Genomic DNA, 22,095 nt, shown 5'->3' with positions numbered 1-22,095 from the left:
TGGAGGAGAAGTTTAAGGCTTTAGAGAGTGCTGATGGGCATCATGGAGTTGATGGCAAGCATTTGAGTAGACTTGGTGCTTCCCCATAAGTTCAAAATGCCGGAGTTTGAAAAGTACAACGGGACTACTTGCCCAGAAGCCCACATTACGATGTTCTGTAGGAGAATGACCGGATATGTGAACAATGATCAACTGTTGATTCATTGTTTCCAAGATAGCTTAGTGGGAGCAACAGCCAGGTGGTACAATCAGTTGAGTCGGACCAGAATAAATTCATGGAGAGATCTTGCATAAGCCTTCATGCAACAGTACAATCATGTGACTGACATGACGCCGGATAGGATCACGCCACAAAACATGGAGAAAAAGCCTAATGAGAATTTTAGGCAATATGCTCAAAGATGGAAAGAGGTTGCTATCCAAGTGCAGCCACCATTGTTAGAGAAGGAGATCACCGTGTTGTTTATCAACACTCTGAAGGCTCCATTCATTACTCACATGATTGGAAGCACCACCAAAAGTTTTGCGGACATAGTCATGGCGGGAGAGATGATTGAGAATGCCATAAGAGGGGGCAAAATTGAGGGGGAGGTGGCCAAAAGATCGGCCCCAAGAAGAAAAGACAATGAGGTAAACAACACGAGTAGCTTCAACTCAAAGGCGATCACAGTTGGTCAACCCAAAGTAACTGCGGGTGGGCAACAGGGTTCTCAAAGGCAGGAATCAAGCACAAGGCATGAAAGGATGCAATTCACACCTATCCCTGTGACGTATCGTGAGCTTTATCAAAGTTTATACGAAGCACATGTTATTGCTCCCTTCCACTTGAAACCATTACAGCCTCCATATCCTAAATGGCATGATGCAAACGCCAGATGCGAGTACCACGCTGGAATATCGGGGCACTCAATTGAAAATTTTACTGGATTCAAGAAGGTCGTAGAGAGGTTGATCAAGATGGGAGTTGTGAAATTTGATAGTACCCCAAATACTGAAAACCCTTTGCCAAATCATGACAATCAAAGAGTGAATGCCATTGGCGAAGCTAGTGAAAGAAGGATGAAGGAAAATATTGCTGAGGTGAGGATACCTATGAAGGTGATTTGGGAAGAAATGATGAAGAGAGGGATGATAACTTCTAAGAAAGAAAGAGAAAAATTGGGGAACTACTGTGAGTTCCATGGAGAAGAAGGTCATGAGGCCCAAAATTGTAAAGAACTCAGAGCCTTGGTGCAAGGCTTTATAGATAATAAAGAGCTACAAATTTTTGAAGGTAGCTCTTATAAAAGAGAAATAAGTGTGCTGGAAGGTGAACAAAAAGGAACCAGCCGGCCAAGGATCATTATCTCCCTGCCAGGGAATAACGAAGTGGGGACACTAGCAGTGGCCAAGGTCATTATCGATAAACCTACTCCTTTCTCTTACAAGGATAGCAAGAGAGTACCATGGAATTATGATTGTAGTGTGACAGGGCCGAAGGAAGAGAATATAGCCAGCGCATCTAAAGACGTGCAAGCGAAAGGTTCCCACACACGGAGTGGGAAGCATTATGATACGGGGGGCGTCAGAGTGGAGCCCAAAAAAACAAAAAGTGTCGAGGTGGAGAAGGAGACCGAAGTACCCATCAATGAGCTAGTAAGTGAGGAGGAGGCTAAGAAATTTCTAAAGTTCCTTAAGCATAGTGAGTATAGCGTGGTCGAGCAGTTGCATAAGCAGCTAGCTCACATATCAGTATTGGCTCTACTTTTGTGTTTTGAGGCGCATAGGGAAGCATTGATGAAGGTGCTTAACGAAACATATGTCACTCATGACATATCTGTTAATAAGCTGGACCGATTGGTGAACAACATTAGCGCGGATAATTTCATCTACTTTAATGATGATGAAATCCCACCGGGGGGCAGAGGGTCAATTAAGGCCTTTCATATTACTACTCGATGCAAGGGGTACACACTCCCAAGCGGGCTCGTTGATAATGGATCGGCTTTGAATGTTCTACCATTTTCTACATTAAACAGATTACCCATTGACGATTCTCACATGAAGACATGTCAAAATGTGGTAAGAGCCTTCGACGGAACAGAAAGGAAGGTAATGGGAAGAATTGACATTCCCTTGGAAATCGGTCTGAACATGTATGAAGTAGATTTCTTGGTAATGGATATCAAGCCTTCCTACAATTGCTTATTAGGCAGGCCATGGATACACTCAGCAGGAGCAATGCCCTCATCGTTGCACCAGAAATTGAAATTAGTGACCAATGGACGGTTAATAACCATCAATACGGAGGACATTATAACCGCATTCACTAGTAAGGCCGCTTATGTCGAAATAAACGAAGAATCTATTGAGTGTTCTTTTCGCTCTTTAGAATTTGTAAATGCGACTTTCATTTTGGAAGGGAGTGAGCTACCGGTGCCAAGGATAGCAAGAGCTACGAGGATGGCTCTACAAATGATGACAGGAAAGGGAGCCTTACCAGGAAGAGGTTTAGGAAAGTATTTGCAAGGAGGGACTCAGATCTCAAAGTTGATTGAGAAGAAAGACCGCTTTGGTTTGGGCTTCAAGCCAGACTATAAGCAAAGAAAGAAAGACATCGAGAAGCGCCAAGAAAGGAGAAGGGCACGTTTAGATGGAAGAGAAGTGGGGTGGAAATCGATGACGTTCCCTCTTATATCCAAAACCTTCATATCAAGAGGATTACTTGTAGAAGAAAGTTATCAGATCAATGCTGCAAACGACGACGAATTGGAGCAAAGGAACCTTGAGGGTATTCGCCCTTATGAATCAGGAAGCTCTTTGAATAATTGGACTGTGGAGGAACTTCCTGTAATCTTTAGGAATTCTTCAGAGTAATTCTCAAAACATTCTTGTTACTCTATAGCCTAGGAGTAATAGGATTACATTTGTGAAAATGGGCTTACGTTCATCTATTATTATTTAAATAAAACATAACTTTTATCAATTTCAACGAGTATTGTTTTATTTTTATTAATCAATATTCTGTTAAAATTTTAAATTCTTTTGTTCATAGTACATAAATAATCATTCTTCAATTCATTCATTCTTTGTATATTCTTTATACCTTACAGGTCCCTAGATATCAATGACATGAGCATTGATATTACAAATCCTGATTTCTCTCACGAGCAAGACATGTGTTTAGAGGAATCTCAGGATTTTGAAGATGTCCAGGGTTGTGATGTGTCTCCAGATCTATTGAGAATCGTAAAACAGGAGGAGAGACAAATTATGCCCCATGAAAAAGAGGCAATAGAGAATGAAGCCCTTGGGGAAGGGAAAGAGGTGAAAATTAGGACACTTATTGCCAAGGACACAAGGCAAGAACTGATTGAGTTGCTACGTGAATTCAAGGATATCTTCGCATGGTCTTATCAGGATATGCCAGGATTAAATACCGATATTGTGGTGCATCGTCTTCCAATAAGACAGGGTTGTAAGCTAGTCCAACAGAAGTTGCGGAGAATGAGGCCAGATATTGTTCTGAAAATAAAGGATGAAGTTAAGAAGTAGTTCGATGCGGGTTTCTTACAAGAGGTAAAGTACTCGGAATGGGTAGCTAACATTGTGCTTGTTCCTAAGAAGGATGGGAAGGTACGAATGTGCGTTGACTACAGAGATCTGAACAAAGCTAGCCTAAAAGACAATTTTCCTTTGCCACACATTGACACTTTAGTAGACAATATGGCAGGATATTCGTTGTTCTCTTTCATGGATGGTTTCTCGGGGTACAATCAGATAAAGATGCATCCAGAGGACATGGATAAAACTACCTTTATAACCTTGTGGGGTACCTTTTGCTACAAAGTAATGCTGTTTGGGTTGAAGAATGCGGGGGCAACATACCAACGGGCCATGGTGAACTTGTTCCACGACATGATGCATAAGGATATTGAGGTGTATGTTGATGATATGATTGCCAAGTTGCGAACAGAAAAAGAGCACATTGAGGTCTTGAGAAGATTGTTCTTGAGATTGAAAAAGTTTCAATTGAATCTCAATCCAGCAAAGTGTACCTTTGGAGCTAGATCGGGAAAGTTATTAGGCTTCGTAGTCAGTGAAAAGGGAATTGAAGTTGACTCAGACAAGGTCAGAGCCATACGAGAACTACCTCCCCCACAAACTCAAAAGGAAGTTCAAGGATTTCTAGGAAGACTGAATTACATTGCTCGGCTTATTTCACAACTAACTGAGAAGTGTGATCCATCTTTCGTCTCCTTAGAAAGCACAATCAAGGTACTTGGGATGAGGAATGCCAGAATGCTTTTGAAAGGGTCAAACAGTACTTGTTGAATGCTCCGGTGTTATCTCCGCCTAGTCCAGATAGACCACTACTACTGTACTTATCAGTATTCAGTAATTCCATGGGATGTGTGCTTGGCCAACATGATGAGTTAGGAAGAAAGGAGAAGGCGATATATTACCTCAGTAAGAAATTCACCGAATGTGAAATGAGATACTCGCCTATTGAAAATTTACGTTGCACTCTGATTTGGACAATTAAGAGGTTAAGACAGTACATGCTATATCATACTACTTGGCTTATTTCAAAACTTGACCCTTTGAAGTATATGATGGAGTCAACAGTGTTGAATGGGAGAATGGCGAGATGGAAAATACTACTTTCAGAATTTGATATAGTCTATGTGAGTCAAAAGGCTATAAAAGGAAGCGCGATAGTAGAATTCCTCGCTAGCAGAGCGCTAGAAGACTACGAGCCATTGAATTTTGATTTCCCAAATGACGAGTTGCTGTGTGTAACAAATACAGAGGATCATCCTTGGAAGTTGAGCTTTGATGGGGCATCTAATGCAGTGGGAAATGGAATTGGGGTAGTCCTGGAATCCCCGAATGGTGATTGTTATCCATTCACATGCAAGCTAGATTTTGATTGCACAAACAATATGGCTGAGTATGAAGCATGCATCATAGGACTCCGAGTGGCTATAGAGTGAGGAATAAGAACCATGGAAGTATATGGAGACTCTGCATTGGTGATTTACTAGCTTAGAGGAGAATGAGAGACAAGGGATCCTAAATTGATTAATTATCGAAAGGTAGTTCTAAGGTTACTTAAGGAGTTTGATGACATCACTTTCAACTATATCCCACGAGATGAAAACCAAATGGCAGGTGCTCTAGCAACTTTGGCTTTAATGATTAAAGTCAATAAAGAGGAAAAAATGAGACCCATTCAAATGAGTATCTTTGAGGTTCCAGCTTGCTGTTGTAACATTAAGGAAGAAGAAAAGGATGATAATCCTTGGTATCAGGATATATTGCAATATGTGAGAGATCGTAAATACCCAGCACAAGCAACTGAAAATGATAAACGAACTTTAAGGAGATTAGCTTACGAATATGTTTTGGACGGGGACATCTTATACAAAAGAAGAAAGGACCAAGTACTATTGAGATGTGTTGGCACCGTGGAAGCTAAGTTAATCTTGGAAGAAGTTCACGAGGGTGTTTGTGGGACACACGCTAATGGTTTCACGTTGGCTAGACAAATCATGAGGTTTGGATATTATTGGTCGACCATGGAAAGGGATTGTATCAACTACGCCAATAAATGCCATAAACGTCAGATTTATGGAGACAAGATACATGTACCACCTTCACCTCTACATGTTATGACTTCTCCATGGCCCTTTTCCATGTGGGGCATGGATGTCATTGGGCCAATATCACCGAAAGCTTCGAATGGACATCGATTTATTTTTGTGGTCGTTGACTACTTCACAAAATGGGTAGAGGCCACTTCTTATGCAAATGTTACTAAATCGGCTATGAGTCGATTATTGAAGAAATAGATTATTTGTCGATATGGGATGCCTGAGAGAATCATATCAGAAAATGCATTGAACTTGAACAACAGAACGATAGCAGAAGTTTGTAGTCATTTCAAGATTAAGCATCATAACTCTTCTCCGTATCGCCCAAAAATGAATGGGGTAGTAGAAGCAGCCAACAAGAACATTAAGAGGATAGTGGGGAAGATGACTGAGACTTATAGAGATTGGCATGAAAAATTACCATTTGCACTCCTAGCTTATTGAATGTCCGTCAGAACTTTTACAGGGGCAACACTTTTCTCATTGGTTTATGGGATGGAAGCAGTGTTACCCATTGAAGTAGAGATACCGTCTCTCCGAGTCTTGTCAGAAACAAAGTTGGATGAGGCTGAATGGATACAATCGCGATATGATCAGTTGAACTTGATTGAAGAAAAGAGGCTAAGGGTCATTCGTCATGGTCAGATGTATCAGAAGCGAATGATGCGGGCTTACGACAAGAAAGTACGACCAAGAGAATTCCATGAGGGGGATCTTGTGTTGAAAAAGATCCTTCCCATTTAGAAGGACTTCAGAGGAAAATAGATGCCGAATTGGGAAGGATCGTATGTCGTGAAAAAGGCTTTCTCTGGGGGTGCATTGATCTTAGCAGAAATGGATGGAAAGAGTTTGCCCAATCCAGTGAATTCAGACTCAGTCAAAAAGTACTTTGTCTAAAGGAGAAGAATTCAGGGTGAAAACCCGCAAAGGGCGCCTTGGGTTTTTTTTTTAAAAAAAATGGAGAGGCCAAGGTGAAAACCCGCAAAGGGCACCTTGTGACCAAAGGGGTTTTGAGTTGAAAACCCGAAAGGGCAACTCAAATTTTGAAGAACACACAGTAATCTTGCTTAACAAAGAGTGAAGCGCGTTGCATATCGAGGCATCAACAAAGTACTTTGGATCTTTTAAACACATATTGAATTCAAGAAAGACTTCATGGAGCTAGTGTATAGACGCTCAAGTGGCGATATCTAGGGCATCTAACTTTTGTCCTGCTTGCTATCTTTAGATTGTATTTCTTCTCAAAGATAGGGTTTCAGATTAATTTCCCTTGTATTTTTTACAAATTCATTCAAATCTAATTATTCTCAAGATTTATTCATCTTCTATTATTCTTAAAGTATGTTGCATTGAAATAATGATAAATGAATTAAATAATTTTCACAAATGAAGTTTTGCGCATTACTTTAGTAATTTCTAGATGATACAAGAAACTAAAACTGGACAATTGTTTGAGAAATTCACGTAAGTAAGGGTTGAATGAACTTGAGGAATTTCTTTCTTCCAGTCCAAAATGATGATTGGACAAATCAAACGATTCGATTCTAAGAAAAGATCATCTTACAACTATTCTCAGTGGGTCGTAGCATTTGAAGAATGATACAAGCCTACAGGCTGAACAGGAATAATACTTTGAGAGAAGTAAGGATAAACGAAGGAATGAGTGGTGATGTCTGAAATAGGGGTCATATTCATAACATTTTGCATCATAACATGTCTAATTAGGAGCATGTGACTCGCTTCGATTATAGCATCCTAATCATCACGCATAAACACATGCATTCTACAGGTTATGTAGGTCAAGGATGAGGCGCCTTAACCCCCTAAAGCGATAGGGTAACAGACCAAAGCATAGCAGATCTGGCCTTCACGTGTTTACACTGAAGTAGATCCAAAATAACAAGATTTGGCTTCTCTATCTTCGACGAGGTGCAAATCAAAGACATAGCAGATCTGACTTTTGGATGTTTTCACACCAAAGCAGATCCAAGATAACAGATCTGACATCTCCATTTCGACGGAGAGCAGACACATAACAGATCTAACCTTCAGATGTTTATACTGAAGCAGATCCAAGATGATTTGGCATTCTTGTGTTTACAAGGAACAAATCGAAGACATAGCAGATCTGATTTTTGGATGTTCTCACACCAAAACAGATTCAAGATAACAGATCTGGCATCTCCATTTCGACGGAGAGCAGACACATAACAGATCTAACCTTCAGATGTTTATACTGAAGCAGATCCAAGATGATTCGGCATTCTTGTGTTTACAAGGAACAAATCGAAGACATAGCAGATTTGACTTTCGGATGTTCTCACACCAAAGCAGATCCAAGATAACAGATCTGGCATCTCCATTTCGACGGAGAGTAGATACATAGCAGATCTAACCTTCAGATGATTTTACTGAAGCAGATCCAAGATGATTTGGCATCCTTGTGTTCACAAGGAGCAAATCAAAGACACAGCAGATTTGGCTTTCACGTGTTTACGCTGAAGCAGATCTAAGATGATTTGGCATTTCTATATTTGTCAGAAAACAAATCGAAGAAGCAATTAGGGTGCCTCCATTTCAACGGAGAGCAGATCGAATATATCAACATGACAGTCGTGAGCTTGCAACGAGCAAATTGAAGACCATGATTCGATAAGGCCTTTCAAATTTGCTCTTTCTATGAGTCTTTGCTCGATTCCTATTACACAACAATGAGCAAAGAGGGGCAGCTGTAATAGCCCAAATTCGCCCGGGCCTTAAAACCAAAAAAAATAAAAATAAATAAATGTTTATTTAGCAGTCCATTTACAAAAGCCCAAAGTTTGGGTATCTTTGAAGCCCAGAAGCATTAACCCGGTTACACCCAACTGGTTTAAACCAGAATACCTAAAAATACCCATTAACTCGTTTACACCCAACTCACAAGTAGGTACGGCCCAAGAGGCCCAAACTATTTTCAGCTTCTGAGGAACCCTAGCTAGGGTTCGCGCCGCAAAGTTTCCTCGAGATCGTAGCCGACAACAGACTCATTTGGCACTGCAATCAACGCGTCTATTCGTGTCCTGTCGCTTCAGTTACCCACCATCAAAGCTGAGATTGTAGACTGTGAATCAGGCCGTGGTCTACGGCCAAATCAACGTCGGTGGTCTACCTTCCTCACTGGTACCTGCAAAAGAGGAAAGAAAATAGCAGCAAACAAGGCAAGAAATCGAAAAGGGATAAACTAAACTTGTAAATAGAAGCTATAAAAGTCGAATCATTTCATTGTAAAAGGGACAGATTTTTTTGAGACGGCCGATTTTTTTAGAGGATAAAATACATACAGATATTCATAAAAAAAGAAGTTCAAGCAGTTTCTTTAAAAAGGTGATTTAAGTTTATATTCTGTTTTTATTTTTCAGCAAGTAAATAAATTAATTTTCAGTAAAAACTGATAATATTGTAAAGCGAAGGAGTTACCTGAGTTTTCACTTTGAAAGGAAGAGGGTTTTTACCCTCCGACCACTGTGCGTGGAGGCGCGTGAGCGCGTGAGAGGACCAGGAATGGAGGCTCGACAGAACCCCAGACCGAACCCCAAATCCTCTGAAAGAGGATTTCTTCCCTTTTTTTGGAAACCAAGCTAAAATGACTTTAAAAGCTGAAATCGGGGCTTATATAACCCTACCAAAACGGTGTCGTTTTGCTTAATTCAATAAGAAATAAAACGGCACCGTATTAGACAGAGGATCCGCGCGTGACCCGATTACCCAGGGAGGATCCGCCTGTTTTCGTAAAGTGGGTTAATTTCCCAATCAGTCCTCTTGCATTTTTAATTTCTATAATTTCATTTTATTTTTTTAAATTTAGCTCTAATGTTCTAATTTTGTTTCAATTTAATCCTCATAGTGACTTTAAAGCTGTATTCAGAAAAATGGTGTCATTTGGGATTAGGGCAAATTGCCTAGTGAGTCCCTCGACTTTAGTCCGTGTTCCAATTTGGCCTAGTTCTCTTTATTTATTTGCAATTCACCCTAAATTCCCTAATTAAATTTAATTTTAATCCTTATATACCTTTAATTTAATTTATCTTATATATGTGTTATATTTAATAATATATTATTTTACTTATATTATTTGCAATATTATATATGTTCATAAATTTCATTATATGTTGTATATTTTTATTTTATTATTTAATTATATTTTTATATGTAAAATATTTGTTACATTATTATTATTATACATATACTATATTATATTTCATTATAATTATTTAGGTATTTCTATTACATACTATATTTTATTTAATATTCCTTATAAAATTTATCTTTCTTATATATATTTTATTATATATTTTATTATATATATATTTTATATGTTATATATTACATATTAATTATTTTACCATATTTTTTATGCAAAATACTTATTATATTATTATTATTATTTTATATTATATTTCCTTATATTTTATTCATATTATTTATTATTATACATAACTTATTTTAAACATTTTTATTTATATTTTAGATATATTTTATTAATAATTACTCACTTTATATTACATTTTAATATACACTAATTTTTTTATATGTTAAACATATCATTTATATATTAAATACTGTTTTGTGATTATTATTAAAGGTCATATTTTAGAATTGACATGTATGTTGATATTATTTTAGGAATGTTTATGTTAAGTTGTATGCCATGAATCATCTTTTGTCTATTAATTTATTAAAATGTATATAGAGTTATACCGTATATGTTTATATGTTCACTTATGCATTTTTAATGTATGTCATATATTTTTTGTATGTATGTTTTACATGTTTTAAATTTGCCATGTTTGTTGTTTAAAATTTGTTTAAATTCATACTTTTACTTACCTATTATGATAATATGCTATCTTGTATGTTATTCTATGATGTTAACATGATTCTTCATGCATTAATCAAAAGGAGATTTCAAAGATTTAAAATAAGAAGGCAATGCTTGGTATTTGGAAGCTTCGAGAAAAGTAGTGCCCTAACTTACTGGGTTGCAACTTTTCTCGTTGAGTTCGAATAGTCAAGCACCCTTTTAAACTTTTTTAAGGTTTTCAAAATACGAGCAACTGTCTTGGAATTTCAAAGTGTTGTGTCCTAACTTACTAGATACGGCGTTTTGTTGTTTCGAGATAGAGATTTTCAAAAAGGTTAGCTTAGCTTCAAATGTTTTAAAAATATTGCGTCCTAACTTACTGGATGTGATATTTTGATTCATTTGATACAAGTGAACCCTAATCAAAATATTCTAAAGGGGATTGCACCTTAAAATTTTTAAAATTTCCGACATTAAGGACACTTGATAATCAATTAGGTACCAATTTTTGGGCGTTACGAGGGTGCTAACCCTTCCTTGTATGTAACCAACTCTCGAATCTGTTTTCTCGACTTTCGTAGACCAAAATTAATGTTTTAAAACAAAACATTTAATAAGGTGATCCAATCACACCTAAAAAGATTGGTGGCGACTCCCGTTTTCGTTTTTCTTAAAGTCGATTCCCATTTTCCAAAACTCAATTTAAAAATGGTTTCGACACTTCTAGTTGAATTATCAATGTATGATTACTTATGGATTATTTTGAGATATTATTGATAGGAATTATAAGTTGAGAAAAATGAATTCTTAATTGTGAATTGAGGATTTTACTTGAGGACAAGCAAATGCTTAAGTATGAGGGTATTTGATAAGTTGTAATTTATACATATTTTTATCCCATGCTTAGCATTTTTTGGATGAATTATCATTAGATTTGTGGAATTTGATGCTCCTAATCCCTTAATTTCATGTTTTATACTTAGGTGAGCATAAGAGAGTAAAAAGAGCGAGAAACGGGCCAAAAACGGAGAAAATGGGTCAACATGGGAATTCAACAAGGCCTAGACTTCCCCACACGGGTAGATCACACGCCCGTGTCTATTTAGCAGACTCTAACACGGCCTAAGCCACCCCACACGGGCATGTCCCTGTCGAGCCCAAGTCTAGTTATATTCGGAAAAGGCCATTTTTGAGGGTCTGGAAGCATTCTAAAGCCTATATAAACACCCTAGAAGGGCACCTAGAGGAGACACAGAGGAGGAGGCAAGGAATTACTCGAAGAAAGCTGATTGATCCATCTCAGAAGTCGGATTCTCCTTCAAGACTGAAGATCTCCCTTCAATTTCCTTCAGGGGTTTTTGGGTTTTCTTTATGTTTTGTTATCATTATTCTTCTGAAATGTTTTCTTTTACACATATGAACTAAATCCCCTAAATACCTAAGGAGGATGAAACCTGAGACGGATCTTGTTATTATTTTCTGAATTATATGATAAATACTTGATTTGTTCTTAATTATGTGTTCTTAATTCTTGCTTTAATATTTCAGGATATTAATTCAAGTATTGATGTGCTTATTCAGAGGAGAAAAAGTCCCGGTCTAAGAGTAGATCTAGCATAATTAAGCGGAGTTGATTGCACCCCTAGACATAGGGCAACATAAATCTGTCAGATTAGGGTCAAACCTAATAAGGGAATCCATAGATCAAGTTAATGCAACACTAACGATTTTAATTAGAAAGAGATTTCAATTAATCAACCTAGGGTTAGACTTTGTTAGTCTCGAGAGAGATAATAATATAAATTAGGGATTTCTAAGTATCGAGTCAAGTGAATAAATCATCTAGTTCAGAGTCAAATAACAAGTGAAGCCTAGGTGGATTCTTTCTTGGGTACTGTCTAAATCAATCAGTTTTCCCAAAAGTATTTCCCCAATTTACTTCCTGTGTATTCTTAGTTTAGTTAATTAATTTAGATAACACAAATCCCCTTATTTTTAGGCTAGATAATAAACAGAAGGTTAATGCTAGTACTTTTAGTTCCTGTGGGTTAGACATTCCAGTCTTTTTTATAAGCTATACTACTGTTCAATAGGTGTGCTTGCCTTTATCATGATAATAGTTAGTTTTCAAGTACGATCAATCATAAATATAAAAATTATCATGCATATCAATGGGCCTTGTAGATAACTTAGCAACGATCTCAAAAATGTAAAAATTATCAAAAACTGAGCTAGAACATACCTTGATTGAGCTTTGCAAAGGCCGAACCCTAGTTCCCTTTTTCTTTTATTTTGTTTTCAGCAATAACAAGATATAAACACAAAAATAGCTTTATTTTTTTATGTTTTATGATATGTTATAACATATATTAACTTAACATTTAATTTACATATTTAACCTTAGTTAAAATATTATACTATCACATATATTATGTCCATTGCCATCCATCTATGTTAATAATGGCCTAATTACGTCATAAACGCTTCATATTATAAAGACAACAACAATTTGATACTCACACATTAATCGGACACTGAAACGATAAAATTAAATCACAAAAATTTCACACATTCAAATTCACACATAATAACCACAGAAAATAATTTTTAAAATATTTTTCTGACTCGGATTTGTGGTCCCGAAACCACCATTCCGACTAGGGTCTAAATCGGGCTGTTACACCCACATATTTCATTTATTTCACATTTTAGTCCTTCAATTTCTTATTTTCACAATTTAGCCCAAAATACTCAAATTCAACAAAAATCCCAATACAAAACATATGTATCTATCATCAAGCTTCTATATTTCATTAGCTAATATTATAAACTCATAAAATCAACAATGGCATAACTCAAAATCATAATCAAATTTAGAAATTGAGGTATGGGCTTGAAAGATCACTAAACAACGATCACAAAATGTAACACTACAGCAAAACAGGTTTTTAGCGGCATTTTTAACGGCTTTTGGATAAAAAACGCCGCTATAAATTGAGCATTAGCAGCGCTTTTTGAAAAAAGTCGCTATAGATCGAGCATTAGTAGCCCTTTTTGAAACATGCCGCTATAGATCAACTATTAGCGGTGCTTTTGAAAAATGCCGCTATAGGTCGACCATTAGCGGCGCTTTCTACAAAACGCTGCAAAAAAATTAAGCATAATGTTGAGCTTTAGTGGCATTAGCGGTGCTTTTTGAAAAACGTCGCTATAGGTCGACCATAGCGGCGCTTTCTTAAAAATGCCGCAAAAAAATTAAGCACAATGTTGAGCTTTTAGTGGCATTAGTGACGCTTTTGAAAAACGCGCTATAGATCGAGCATTAGCGACGCTTTTTGTAAATTGTAGCTATAGGTCAACTATTAGCGGCGCTTCTGAAAAACGTCGCAAAAAATTAAGCACACTTTATGTTGAGCTTTAGTGGCATTAGCGGCGCTTTTTGAATAATTCCGCAAAAAAAAACCACAACACCGTCGTTTTATATTGAGCTTTAATGGCATTAGCAAGCTTTAGTTACTAGATTGCGGTCCAAGAACAATTTGCAGAAGGCACATAATGACTGGCTCCTACCTCTACAAATGCTTGTGGGAGGCATTGCAGCAGCGAATAAGAATGATATTGATCAACATGCAGTTGTCGCCGTATGTGCTCTGAATTTGAATTCAGGTGTGAGTTTCAGATAGTTTATGCGCAAAAAATTATTAGAGTGTCTTATGTTTGTATGTTAGTTAAGTAGATTATAGATAGAACCTGCAGTAGGAGGATCAAATTAGATGATCAGAAACTACACCTAGTTTTGTAATAGTCTACTTGCATATTTGCATATATTTAATAATAGTCTCATGTCAACTAATTATTCTATTTTTTTATTTAATTGTTTTGTTTTCAACATTTTATTTTTATTTGAGTTGAAAGAAGAAAAACATGAATTGCAATTTTAGCTTAGAAAAGAGAATATTCATTAGTAGCTTAATCAATTTAAATAATCAATGTTGATATTTCACATGGGAATGGATATTCAAATCTTATATTTTACATGGTTATGGTTTAAGTCCTTATTTCATTTAAGTAACTTAATTAGAATACCTTATTTTATTGATATCTTTATATTTAAAATAATTTTTATTATTCATTTTAGTTTTGATTCTAAATTTTTTTTATTTTAATATTTAAGATAACTTGAGTTGTAACTTTTGGATTTTAATTGTGTTATTAATTTATTATTTTAGATTCTAAATTTAAATTCATTAATTTTTATATTTAGTTTTTAAGTTAAAATTTTAATATAAAATTTTAACTTAATTAATATTTTTTATCCTTAAAAGTATATAGTTTAAAGTTCAAATTTAGAAAATAAAACATAATATAATAATTATCATAGAAGTAAATATTATTTAATTAAAATATTTTTTTAAAGGTCATGTTCTTTAGCAGTGTTTGTGGGAAAAGTGTCGCTAAAGGTCTGTTCTATAACGGCGTTTGTGGGAAAAGCGCCGCTAAAGGCCATGATCTTTAGCAGCGTTTGTGGGAAAAGCGCCACTAAAGGTCATGTTCTTTAGTGGCGCTTGTGGGAAAAGCAAATCCCCGAAAGTATTGCCTAAATCAATCAGTTTTCCCAAAAGTATTTCCCCAATTTACTTCTTGTGCATTCTTGGTTTAGTTAATTAATTTAGATGAAGAAAATCCCTTTATTTTTAGGCTAGATAATAAAAAGAAGGTTAATACTAGTACTTTTAGTTCCTGTGGGTTCGACATTCCGGTCTTGCTATAAGCTATACTACTGTTCGATAGGTGCGCTTGCCTTTATTGTGATAATAGTTAGTTTTCAAGTATGATCAATCATAAATATAAAACTTATCACGCACATCAATAGGTCTTGTAGATAACTTAGTAACGATCCCAAAAACGTAAAAATTATCAAAAACAGAGCTAGAACTTACCTTGATTGAGCATTGAAAAGGCCGAACCCTAGTTTCCTCTTTCTTTTATTTTGTTTCCAGCAAGAACAAGATATAAACACAAAAATGGCTTTATTTTTTTTATGTTTTATGATATATTATAACATATATTAACCTAACATTTAATTTACATATTTATCCTTAGTTAAAATATTATACTATCACATATATTATGTCCATTGCCATCCATCTATTTTAATAGTGGCCTAATTACATCATAAATTCTACATATTGTAAAGACAACAACAATTTGATCCTCACACATTAATCGGACACTCAAACGACAAAATTAAATCACGAAAATTTCACACATTCAATTTCACACAAAATAAACACAGAAAATAATTTTTTAAATCTTTTTCTGACTCGGATTTGTGGTCCCGAAACCACCGTTTCGACTAGGGTCTAAATTGTGCTGTTACACCTACATGTTTCATTTATTTCACATTTTAGTCCTTCAATTTCTTATTTTCACAATTTAGCCCAAAATACTCAAATTCAACAAAAATCCCAATACAAAACATATGTATCTATCTTCAAGCTTCCATATTTCATCAGCTAACATTACAAAACTCACAAAATCAACAATTGCATAACTCAAAATCATAATCAAATTTAGAAATTGAGGCATGGGCTTGAAACATTACTAAAAAACGATCACAAAAATGTAACATTACAGTAAAACCGGTTTTTAGTGGCGTTTGGATAAAAAACGCCGCTATAAATTGAGCATTAGCGGCACATTTTGAAAAAGGCCATTATAGATCGAGCATTAGCAGCGCTTTTTGAAAAACACCGCTATAGGTCGAGCATTAGCAGCGCTTCTTGAAAAACGCCACTATAGGTCGACCATTAGAAAGCGCCGCAAAAAATTAAGCATTATGTTGAGTTTTAGTGGCATTAGCAGCACTTTTTGAAAAACACCGCTATAGATCAAGCACTAGCAGTGCTTCTTGAAAAATGTCGCTATAGGACGAACATTAGCGGCGCTTTCTAAAAACCTCCGCAAAAAAATTAAGCACAATGTTGAGCTTTTAGTGGCATTAGCGGCGCTTTTGAAAAACGCGCTATAGATTGAGCGTTAGCGGTGCTTTTTGAAAAACACCGCTATAGGTCGACTATTAGCGGCGCTTTCTAAAAACCACCGCAAAAAATTAAGCACACTTTATGTTGAGCGTTAGTGGCATTAGCGGCGCTTTTTGAAAAACGCCACTATAGGTTGACCGCTAGCGGCGCTTTTTGAAAAATGCCGCAAAAAAATTCACCACAACACCGTCGTTTTATATTGAGCTTTAGTGGCATTAGCGAGCTTTAGTTACTAGATTTCGGTCTAAGAACAATTTGCAGAAGGCACATAATGACTGGCTCCTACCTCTACAAATGCTTGTGGGAGGCATTGCAGCAGCGAATAAGAATGATATTGATCAACATGCAGTTGACACCGTATGTGCTCTGAATCCGAATTCAGGTGTGAGTTTCAGATATTTTATGTGCAAAAAAGTATTAGAGTGCCTTATGTTTGTATGTTAGTTAAGCAGATTATAGATAGAACCTGTAGTAGGAGGATCAACTAATTAGGTGATCAAAAACTACACCTAGTTTTGTAATAGTCTACTTGCATATTTGCATATATTTAATAATAATCTCGTGTCAACTAATTATTCTATTTTTTATTTAATTTTTTTGTTTTCAACATTTTATTTTATTTGAGTTGAAAGAAGAAAAACACGAATTGCAATTTTGACTTAGAAAAGAGAATATTTATTAGTAGCTTAATCAATTTAAATAATCAATGTTGATATTTCACATGGGAATGGACATTCAAATCTTATATTTTACATGGTTATGATTTAAGTCCTTATTTCATTTAAGTAACTTCATTATAATATCTTATTTTATTGATATCTTTATATTTAATCTAATTTTTATTATTCATTTTAGTTTTGATTCTAAATTTTTATTTTTATTTTAATATTTAGGATAACTTGAGTTGTAACTTTTGGATTTTAATTGTGTTATTAATTTATTATTTTAGATTGTAAATTTAAATTCATTAATTTTTATATTTAGTTTTTAAGTTAAAATTTTAATATAAAATTTTAACTTAATTAATATTTTTTATCCTTAAAAGTATAGAGTTTAAAGTTCAAATTTAAAAAATAAAATAAAACATAATATTTATCATAGAAATAAATATTATTTAATTAAAATATTTTTTTAAAGGTCATGTTCTTTAGCGGCATTTGTGGGAAAAGCGCCGCTAAAAGTCTATTCTATAGCGGCGTTAGTGGGAAAAAGCCTCGCTAAAGGCCATGATCTTTAGCGGCGTTTGTGGGAAAAGCGCAGCTAAAGGATATGTTCTTTAGCGGCGTTTGTGGGGAATGCGGCGATTGTGGGGAATGCGCCGCTAAAGACCATGTTCTTTAGCGGTGTTTTTTTTACATAAACACCACAAAATGTTAGCGGCGCTATAGGCCCCAAAAAATGCCGCTAAAAACCTGTTTTTCTGTAGTGTAAAAATCATCAAAAACCGATCAAAAATCATACCTTAATTAAGATGAGTATTAGCCGAACCCTAGTTGAAAGAAAAAAAATTTATTTTCTTTTGTATTTTCGGCAAAATGGTGAAAGAATGACAACCAAATTCATTTTGTTTTATTTAACATAATATTAATACATAATTTACCAAAATAACCTTATTATTATCTTTTAAAATTCCACTAACTAATGTCCATCAATGTCATTTAAATATAACGATGGTCTATTTGCATCATAAGGACTTCACATTTAAAGAGACACATCAATTCGGCCATTATTCAAATAGAAGGACAATTTTGCTTTTTACGCGATTAGGTCCTTTATTAAGCGCACAAATGATCAAATTTTCATACAGAATTTTCACAGATATCAATTCACATATAATAAGCATGGAAAATAATATTAAAATATTTTCAGACTCAGATTTGTGGTCCCGAAACTACTATTCTGACTAGGGTCTAAACCGGGCTGTTATAACTCTCCTCCTTAGGGATTTTCGTCCCCGAAAATCTTACTGTTGAACAGATTCGGATATTGTTGTCTCATAGCATCTTTAGGCTCCCACGTAGCCTCTTTAACACTGTGTTGATGCCACATTACTTTTACTAACAAAATTTTCTTATTTCTTAATTCTTAATCCTCGCGAATCAAGATACGAATCGGTTCTTCTTTAGAGGTCATATCAGACTAAATTTCTATCTCAGATGGGGAAATCACATGCAAAGGATCAGATCTATATCATTGAAGCATCGATACGTGAAATACATTATGAATCTTTTCTAACTCAGGTGGCAATAATAATCTATATGCAACTGGTCTGATACGCTCTATAATCTCATACGGCCCGATGAACCTAGGACTCAATTTGCCTTTACGCCCGAAACGAAGTACTTTCTTCCACGGAGACACTTTCAGAAATACTTTATCACTGATCTCAAATTCAATATCTTTTTGTTTCAAATCTTCATATGATTTCTGACGATCGGAAGCTGCTTTTAGACTTTCTCGAATTTTTTTCACTTTTTGTTCAGTCTCTTTTACCAAGTCTACCTCGTGTATTTTATTTTCACTGAGTTCAGTCCAATACAAATGTGTACGGCATTCTCTACCATATAAGGCTTCCTAAGGTGCCATTTTGATGCTCGATTGAAAACTATTATTATAAGCAAATTCAATCAACGGCAAATACTGTTCCCACGTATTTTCAAACTCAAGAATGCAACATTTCAACATATCCTCAAGAATCTGAATAATCCGCTTGGATTGACCATCCGTCTACGGGTGAAAATCAGTACTAAAGTGTAATTTCGTACCTAAAGCCTCTTGTAGTTTCTTCCAAAACCGTGAAGTGAATCTCGGATCTCTATCTGACACAATAAACAATGACTGAATCTCGGATCTCTATCTGACACAATAGACAATGACACCCCGTGCAATCCCACAATATCGGAAATGTATAACTCAGTTAATCTATCAAGAGAGGAATCAGATCGTACCGGAATAAAATGAGTTGATTTCATCAATCAATCAACTGAAATCCAAATTGCATCTTTCTTTCTCGAAGATAAGGGTAAACCCGAAACAAAATCCATCGTTATTCTATCCCATTTCCATTTAGGAATCATAATTGGTTGTAACAAACCTGATGGCACCTAATGTTCAGCTTTAACTTGCTGAAAGATCAACATTTTGAAACAAAGTCAGAGATATTTCTTTTCATTCCAGACCACCAGTAATGCTGTTTCAGATCACTATACATTTTTGTACTACCCGGATGTATAGATAAATGAATGTTATGAGCTTCATTCAAAATCATCTAAATCAACTCTGGATTTCTCAAAACACAAATCAAACCTCGGAATCTCAAACAATCATCCTTATCAATTTGTTATTCAGAATCAGAATCCAAATCATATTGAGCTCGTTTTCCTATTAAATCATTATCAACTTTCTAAGCATCAATAATCTATTGTAAAAACAACAGTCTCGGTTTCAATTCAGATAAAATCGAACCATCATTAGACAAAACCAAATGAGCAATCATCGCACGCAATGCAAACAATGATTTCTGACTCAAAGCATCAACAACAACATTAGCTTTTCCCGAATGATAATCGATAACAAGCTCGTAATCTTTTAGCAGTTCTAGCCATCTTCTTTGTCGCAGGTTCAAATCTTTCTGAGTCATCTGATATTTTAAACTTTTATGATCAGAATAAACATGACATTTCTCACCAAACAAATAGTGGTGCCAAATCTTCAAAGCAAACACAATAGCCGCCAATTCCAGACCGTGCGTCGGATAATTCTTTTCGTGCGGCTTTAACTGTCTCGAAGAATAAGCTATGTGTAACGCCCCCACGCCCGAGACCATCGCCGGAGTCGAGTATGAGGTGTTACTAAGCTTAATTTAACATATTTAGAACTTTGGATTATTTATTTCTACATTCACAGCTTTTAAGCTACTTGCATCACAGTCACAAGAAAATTCATATCTCGAGTTACGAAACTCAAAATCAATATCCGTAAATTTTCCCTAAATCTAGACTCATATATCTATCTACTAATTTTTTTTATAAAATTTTTGGTTGGGCCAATTAGTACAGTTTATTAGTTAAAGTTACCCCTATTTCAGGACTTGACTGGTCTGACCTCTGTTTACTACGAACCACATTTCTCTCTGTAAAACATCCATATGACTATGAGGTTTATTTCTCCTGAAACTAGACTCAATAAGGATTCTGATAATATAAAATATACTACCTAATTATATCTTTACAATTTATGGTGAATTTCTAAAGTTGGAACAGGGGATTCAGAAACTGCTATGACCCTGTTTCACTAAAATTCAAATATCTTGTAACATATAATTCCTTTACCTATTTCATTTGTTTCATGTGAAACTAGACATAATAAGCTTCAATTTGATATGTAGTCCATCACCAAGTTCAATTTCTATGATGTTTAGTAAATTTTTAAACTCGCGTCAGTGTTGCTGCAGTATTCTGTTTATGGCAAATTTCATCCCTTTTATGAGTTTTTATGCACTAAGTATCTTAATAATTTTCCTTAACATCAAATATAATCTAAACTAACTATTTTCATAATTTATCATTATCAAGCATTTCCTCAACCATTCCATCACCATACCATAAGATCATTTACACAAAAAAGGTATATTGCTATACATGCCATACTTAAATTTACAAGCAATTACCAAAAGTCTTCCGGATAGTGTGACTAAGCCTTCGACCTATCCCGACTCCTGAGCTGGCTTGTCCAAAACTACAATGAGTAAGAAGGAGGGAGTAAGCATAAATGCTTAGTAAGTTCATATGCAAATAATAAGTAACATAACAAACAGTCATACCAATCAACATTAGCATGTATCACTAAAACACATATCACATTTTTAATCATTTTTCATCATCTTATTACCTTATCATGGTTGTATCAATACTCAACCCGAGGGTTAAATACATACCTGTCCAAAATATCCATTTCACATCACTTACCAATACGTCTCTTTACATCTCGAATATTCCTCCATTTGAGTAGAACTTTACCCGTTGAACACATCGGAATATAATTCGGATACATGGATAATTTGCATATAAGTGCCACATATTCAATCAAGCAATCATGTAACCCGCCCATAAGCGAACTTGGACTCAACTCAACGAGCTCGGGCGTTCGCATCCATAAGTGAACTCGGACTCAACTCAACGAGTTCGGATGCCTAGTTACATCTCACGAACTCGGACTCAACTCAACGAGTTCGGACATTCGCATCCATAAGTGAACTCGGACTCAACTCAACGAGTTCAGATGCTCAACCATCCTAATGACATGTCACTTGTATCCTAATCTATTCCTAAGGTTCAAACGGGCTTTTTCCTCGAACACTTATCCTTGCCGTCTTCCGTAGAATGCCGAAATCAATACTCAGTAACAATTATATTTAACAAGTAGCTCACATAATTTACATATTATTTGAAATTAACCACAAAGCATACATTTCATAATAAAATTCAGCATAACATATAATTAACATCAATAACATAAAAATAACCATTATGCTACATTATTTACACATGAACTTACCTTGGTACCAAAATAC

At 35.4% G+C, this 22,095-nt stretch overlaps 1 protein-coding gene across 1 annotated transcript in view; it reads left to right on the top strand.

Moving 5' to 3' along the window:
- Positions 1-537: 537 nt before the first annotated feature.
- LOC107887639 (uncharacterized) overlaps positions 538-22,095 on the top strand; it is an 80,917-nt gene continuing 59,359 nt past the window's right edge. The window contains exons 1-3 of the mRNA XM_016811884.2: positions 538-1,946; positions 2,196-2,829; positions 3,178-3,457. Of these exons, the coding sequence (XP_016667373.2) occupies positions 538-1,946; positions 2,196-2,829; positions 3,178-3,457 (2,323 nt within the window). The remainder of the gene's footprint in view (positions 1,947-2,195; positions 2,830-3,177; positions 3,458-22,095) is intronic.

Source organism: Gossypium hirsutum, chromosome A03 (genome assembly GCF_007990345.1).
Source record: "Gossypium hirsutum isolate 1008001.06 chromosome A03, Gossypium_hirsutum_v2.1, whole genome shotgun sequence".
Lineage (NCBI taxonomy): Eukaryota > Viridiplantae > Streptophyta > Magnoliopsida > Malvales > Malvaceae > Gossypium > Gossypium hirsutum.
This window is presented reverse-complemented; position numbering and strand designations above follow the sequence as displayed.